Source organism: Mastomys coucha, unplaced genomic scaffold (genome assembly GCF_008632895.1).
Source record: "Mastomys coucha isolate ucsf_1 unplaced genomic scaffold, UCSF_Mcou_1 pScaffold21, whole genome shotgun sequence".
Lineage (NCBI taxonomy): Eukaryota > Metazoa > Chordata > Mammalia > Rodentia > Muridae > Mastomys > Mastomys coucha.
This window is the reverse complement of record NW_022196904.1, coordinates 179,999,415-180,004,996: the sequence shown is the minus strand read 5'-3', so window position 1 is coordinate 180,004,996 and position 5,582 is coordinate 179,999,415. Positions and strand designations below refer to the sequence as shown.

Genomic DNA, 5,582 nt, shown 5'->3' with positions numbered 1-5,582 from the left:
AGAGAAGAGAAGAGAAGAGAAAAGAAGAGAAGAGAAGAGAAGAGAAAAGGGGAGAGGCCAGCCAGGAAAGTGATAGGAGAGAGGGGGAAGAGGATAAAGAGGTCAGGGAGAAAAGGGACAGAGAGGAGGAGGGTAAGAGAGTAAGAGAGGTGAAATACTATCTTACATCCAATACTGATACTTGAGAACAATTTCAAACATTTACCCTAAAACCACTGCTAATAACCCTAGGATTGTCATCAAAACTTGCTGCTTGCATATGCAGAAACAGTACAAGCACACAGTTAGGTCACGTGACCTCTGTTGTTGTTGTTATTTGATGGTGACCAGGCATCAAGACTAGGTCCCTACTTTTGATTGACCCTGCATCAATGTCAAGTGTTTTCTGCCTTCTGCTTAATATATGATTGATAATAGAAATACAAAAATCCAGTAGCTTAAATATACAATTCTATAAAGTCTACTTGGAAACCATATACCTATTACAATTCCACTAGCAATAGTAATTTTTTTTTTTATTTGAAATTGTCTTTGGAGTTAATGAAATAGTCTATATTAAGTTTCATTTAGAGCAATCAGCCTGGGTCATTTGGAGATGAGTTTTAATTTTAGAGGAACTAAATGTAGAGACCCTGTTCATTCTCAAACATAAAAGAAATCTCCAGTAATAAGGCCGATGTGGTTTCGGAGCAGCAGATGACATAGAAGCAGTAAGATAAGGTTTAGCCATACCTGCCTTTGAGCCTCAACTCTGCCTCTGCCACTTATGTAACTATGGTTAGGTAACTTATGAACAGACTGCTCATTAAGATGGCAATGGTGAAGATTCTGATGTCACAGTACCTTGAATATGGGAGAGACCTCTAGCAGCACAAATATAAGAACCACAGAATGCTTTGAAAGGGTTCCCTCCTCTTCCCTATAGCTTGTTTTACTTACACTCTGACAGCAGTCCCCAAAGAAGGGCTCAAAAACACTTTAAGCATCGTCACTAGCATTAAAATAATTACATACCACTCAAAGGTACGGCCTTGAAAACAATGTATCAGCTCCGACTTATGTGATATGAATCCTAGGAGATCACTTAAGCTCTGGGGTACAGATCACAACTCCAGCAGCTGCAACAACTACCATATGCTGTAGGTTTATGTTGCAAACAGCTTGGGTAAGCATCTTATCTATATTAATGATCGACCCTCGTTCATTTACTAATTCATTTATTTCTCCCTAGGACCTGATGAAATGCATATTATGTATTTTTATTTCAAGACCAAGGAACTAAAGGCACAGAAATTAAGAAAATTTCCCAGAACAAATCCTTGTGAATATAAGTGTTGGGATTTTTATACAGGCCAGTAAATAGAATCAGTTAAGGAAAGAAATACTATTTTATAGACTTTTTAACCTTACTCATGGGTCCTCCTGGCACTGGGTGTAAGTCTACTTTGGCTTCAGGAAACACAGTGCAATCTGTAGTGTGACATGCTCAAAGGGAGTGGACCTCACTGGACTACGTCTGGGAAGGACTCAGGTACTCTGAAATTCATGGTCTGAATACACTGATATGAATTGTGCTTTCAATGTGAAATGTCACATAGGCACATAGGCTTGAACATTTGCTTCTAAGCTAGTATTGGTGTTTTGGAAGGCAGTGGCAACTTTAGGAAGTAGACCTTCTATAGACAAAGGGAGTCACTAGGGGTAGACTTTAAACACTTTGCAGCCCAGCCTGACTTTCTGTCTGCTTTCTTTTTCCTGCCCTCCTCTTATTTGCAGAGACCCAGCGCATACTCCTGCTCAGGATGATGAGCCCTGATACCAACTTCTTGATAGTGGCTTCTTTCAGACATTTTGTTACTGCAGTGAGAAAAGTAGGAAATACATTATCCACATTATACTTCTAAGGAGACTACTGTGTCTACTTGATATGATTATATGCTGGTCTGTGGTTCCTAATTAAAAATATTTTTCCCAGCCATGAGAATATTCTTGCTTTCAAAGATCTTCAAATACAGAAGGGACATTGCTGTTATATTTTAGATTCTATTTGGTACATCTCACTTTAACGAATCTCACCTAACCTAGGTTCTGAAAGAATGAAGAATGGATAGGCAAGAGGCATGACCACCCTGCACAAGTGACTTCTAGTTATCCATTAGAGTTCTAGTAATTCAGGAATAAAAAGGTGGCATCTAGACCATAGCTAGATAAAATGGAGATGGGAGAAGGGAGGCTGCTGTGTAGAGGCTCTGCCCACTGCAGTGTACTATGCTGCACCAGAGAACACCCAACACACCTCTGCCACTGCCCCATCTCCTGCCTTGTCTCTATGGGCTGCTGTCTGAACACTAGCTTTTCCTTCTAACCCACGATAATCAATATAAATTGTCAAGTGGAACTTCAGCTTCTGGCTGAGTACAGAGGCAGCATTCATCTACCTGAGACCCACAGGGAGAGGCTCGCGTCCCCAGAATTGGGGAGGTTTTGACTCTCTTAAGAACAACATTCAAAATCATGTCACAGCTCTTTATTGAAGGTTTACTGTGGAGTCGGCACTGGGATTTTAACAGTGAGGGAGGTCAAAAGTGCCTGCATTCGAAACACTTGCTTCCTACTGAAGAAACACAGATGATAACAAAACGTTCAAAAGCACCATCACCTCATAGGGTGAAAATTAACAAAACAAAAGCACAGTGGTATACTAGAGAGCACCTGGGTATAGACATGAGACAAGACATCCTCAGCATCTTGAAGAAGCCTGAGTGATGTAAATGTGTCAGCCATTGAAGTCTGAAACGTGCGGGAAACCATTGTAGTCTCCATTCCTTCTCCCAGGAATGAACTTGGATTAATGACTACAGTTGCTCGTGTGGCTTTAATAAAGCAAATGAAGGAAGATCAATAAAAAAAGTAAATTAGATAGGAAAGGACACCAGGCCAAAGGGCCTATAACCGTACAGTCCCTTAAGGGAGAGAGGAATCCATCAACTTAAGTACAGGGATAATAAGGTCTGATTTGGAATTAAAAAAAAAAATATGTACCTGATCCAGTAGCTAGGCCTGCAGACACACATTCAGGATTTTAGGGATACAGTGGGAAGACTGTTGTTAGAGTGCTAATAAGAACTATAAGAAGGGAGAGAAGTGCTTTTAGGGACAGTGTTTTTAGAGGGAGAACCTGAAAGGGCTAGTTGATGGCCTGGACTTACAGGCAGGGAGAAGAGATGTCAGTTCCTCTCAACTACTGTATAACTGGCTCTGGGTCTGCTTGAAACTGCAGAAACCTGGCCAGGACTACCTTCCAGTAAAGAGGATTCTTCAAGCACACTAACTATGTGACCTCTCTTAGAAAACCAAATGCTTGTCCTGAAGATGAGACAGACTTATCTCCCAAAGGAGAAAGAAGCTGGGAGCTGGAGGTAAGAAATTTTCATATTTGAGACTCATCAGTTGTAGGAAAGATTAAGTATCAGAATTCTCTATGTAGAAGATGCACTTTTCCATCGTCATTAGAGGCAGAATTGTAGTCTAAAAATGAGAGTCCAAAGAATTCCAACACAAAGAAGTGACCAACTTGTAAGCCGATAGAAATGCTAGTTACCTCTACATGACCACTGCAGTGTTGTCTGTGCGCAAATTAGTTAGTATACTATCCTGTACATGTATGCAGTTATTATATGTAACTTAAAAATAAAAGTCAGAGGAAATGAAGACAGCATGCTCACACGTAGGATGTGTGATTTGAGAGAATATGTATGAAGGTAACTTTCTAGGACAGTTGCTCTTTAAGCCACATCAGTGTCCTTCCCCACTCCTCCAGGACCTTCGAAGGCAGCTACTCACTGGAGCTGAAGAGATAAGGGAAAGGCTGTAGGAAATGATGCTCAGACAGCGCTGCCATTCTCCATCAATGTGCCACAGACTCCCCTTCAGGGGATGCAAACTTCCTGCCTGGCCCATCATCTAAGAACCACAGATGCACATCCTGCATCTTCATCTAAGTTTCCTGGCTCCGCCAGCCCCACCCACAAGCAGGTAAATATCTAGTTGTAACTCGAGATGAAATGTCAAAGGACTCACCATTCGAAGTCCCAGTCTGCACAGACACAGGGTTCCGATACCACCGACCCAGAATGCTCTCTGCCAAGGGCACACTGAGCGCCTGGCTTGCGTTTCTTGAATATTTTCCTTTCCCCCATGACACAAGGCTCTCCCTTAAAGAGAAAGCCCAGAGTGAGACAGGCAATAAAACACACAGGGGTGGGGAAAGAAGCTAGTTGGTCAACAAAAGGCTTGCCTTTACTATTCAATGTAGCAATCTCATTTTTCAGTAACCAGTAACCATGCAAAAGTTTCAAGGACAAATGTGCTAACCTTTCATGGCCCAATGAAAGGACCACTATGGATGGATGGCCAAGGTCCACCCCTCTATACATCCTATCTGGGATGTCTATGTAATATTGTTTCTTCTCCAACTTTGGGGAGAGCACAAATACTTCAGACTCTACAGACCAGCATGTCATTATCCAAATGGCTTTGGCAGCTATAAGAATGAGAAGAGAAGCTCTGGTATGCTGTCTTAACTGTTTTCATTATCTTCACAGTGACATTGAAGTTGATCTCATATGTATAATCTCTCTCTCTCTCTCTCTCTCTCTCTCTCTCTCTCTCTCTCTCTCTCTCTCTCTCTCTCTCTCTCTCTCTCTCTCTCTCTCTCTCTCTCTCTGCTCTTCCTTCACTAAAGAATAAAAGATGGTATAAAGTGCCAGGACCCAAGGGTTGGGAAAAATAGAGAAGTTTACCTATTCTGCATGATGACAAATGTCTGTATTACTAGACTTATCCACCATGCATCTTTTCTCAGCATCCCTTCTCTAGGTGCTTTAGGATCTTTACTCCAAGCTGTCCTGAGACACGTTCCTCACCTTCCAAAATGGCAGGGCAGATAAGCATGCCATCTTCCTTCGCAACTGTCTGGTACGCACTTCTTTGCCAATTGATCGGACATCCTAAGTTATTACCACACCTTCTCCTCCAGGAAGTTTAGTGACCTAATGACTATGGACTCATTACAATCCTGGGATGTATGTTATCTTCCCCTGTTGGGTCTGGATATTTACAATTTCTTCCCTCATTGTCACATCCACATGTTCATGTGGCACACTGCCTCCCTTTCCTAAGATAATGAGATTGAAGACTTAACCCAGATAGATGGTGGTAGTTCTACTGCTAGAGAGGCCAGCACATCCCACTATAGGGGTGGGTACCTGATTGAGCAGGTGCCAAGTCTCAAAGTCCGCCTTGGTACAGCGCCGACTGAAGATAGACTTGTAGTCCACTTTCACCAACTGCCATTCGGAGCGCAGGCTGAAGTGGCCAAAAACTCTAAGTGTTGAGGGAAAGGATGTAAAAAACAAGCCCAACATGAGTGAGTAAGAAAGCAGACTCCAGAGGGGGCTATCAGGACAGCCTAGATTCATAGTTAGGTAATCTATTTTACTATTTCCGGTATACACAAATATGTAGACATACATATGAATAAGCACACATACATTCTCTCTCTCTCTCTCTCTCTCTCTTTC

General features: G+C 42.0%; 1 protein-coding gene across 1 annotated transcript in view; it reads right to left on the bottom strand.

Annotated features, from left to right (window-relative positions):
- Sorcs3 (sortilin related VPS10 domain containing receptor 3) overlaps positions 1 to 5,582 on the bottom strand; it is a 609,790-nt gene that overhangs the window by 51,795 nt on the left and 552,413 nt on the right. Inside the window, exons 15-16 of the mRNA XM_031390639.1 lie at positions 5,268 to 5,385; positions 4,081 to 4,214 (exon numbers count right to left, since the gene is read on the bottom strand). Coding sequence (XP_031246499.1) covers positions 4,081 to 4,214; positions 5,268 to 5,385 — 252 coding nt within the window. The remainder of the gene's footprint in view (positions 1 to 4,080; positions 4,215 to 5,267; positions 5,386 to 5,582) is intronic.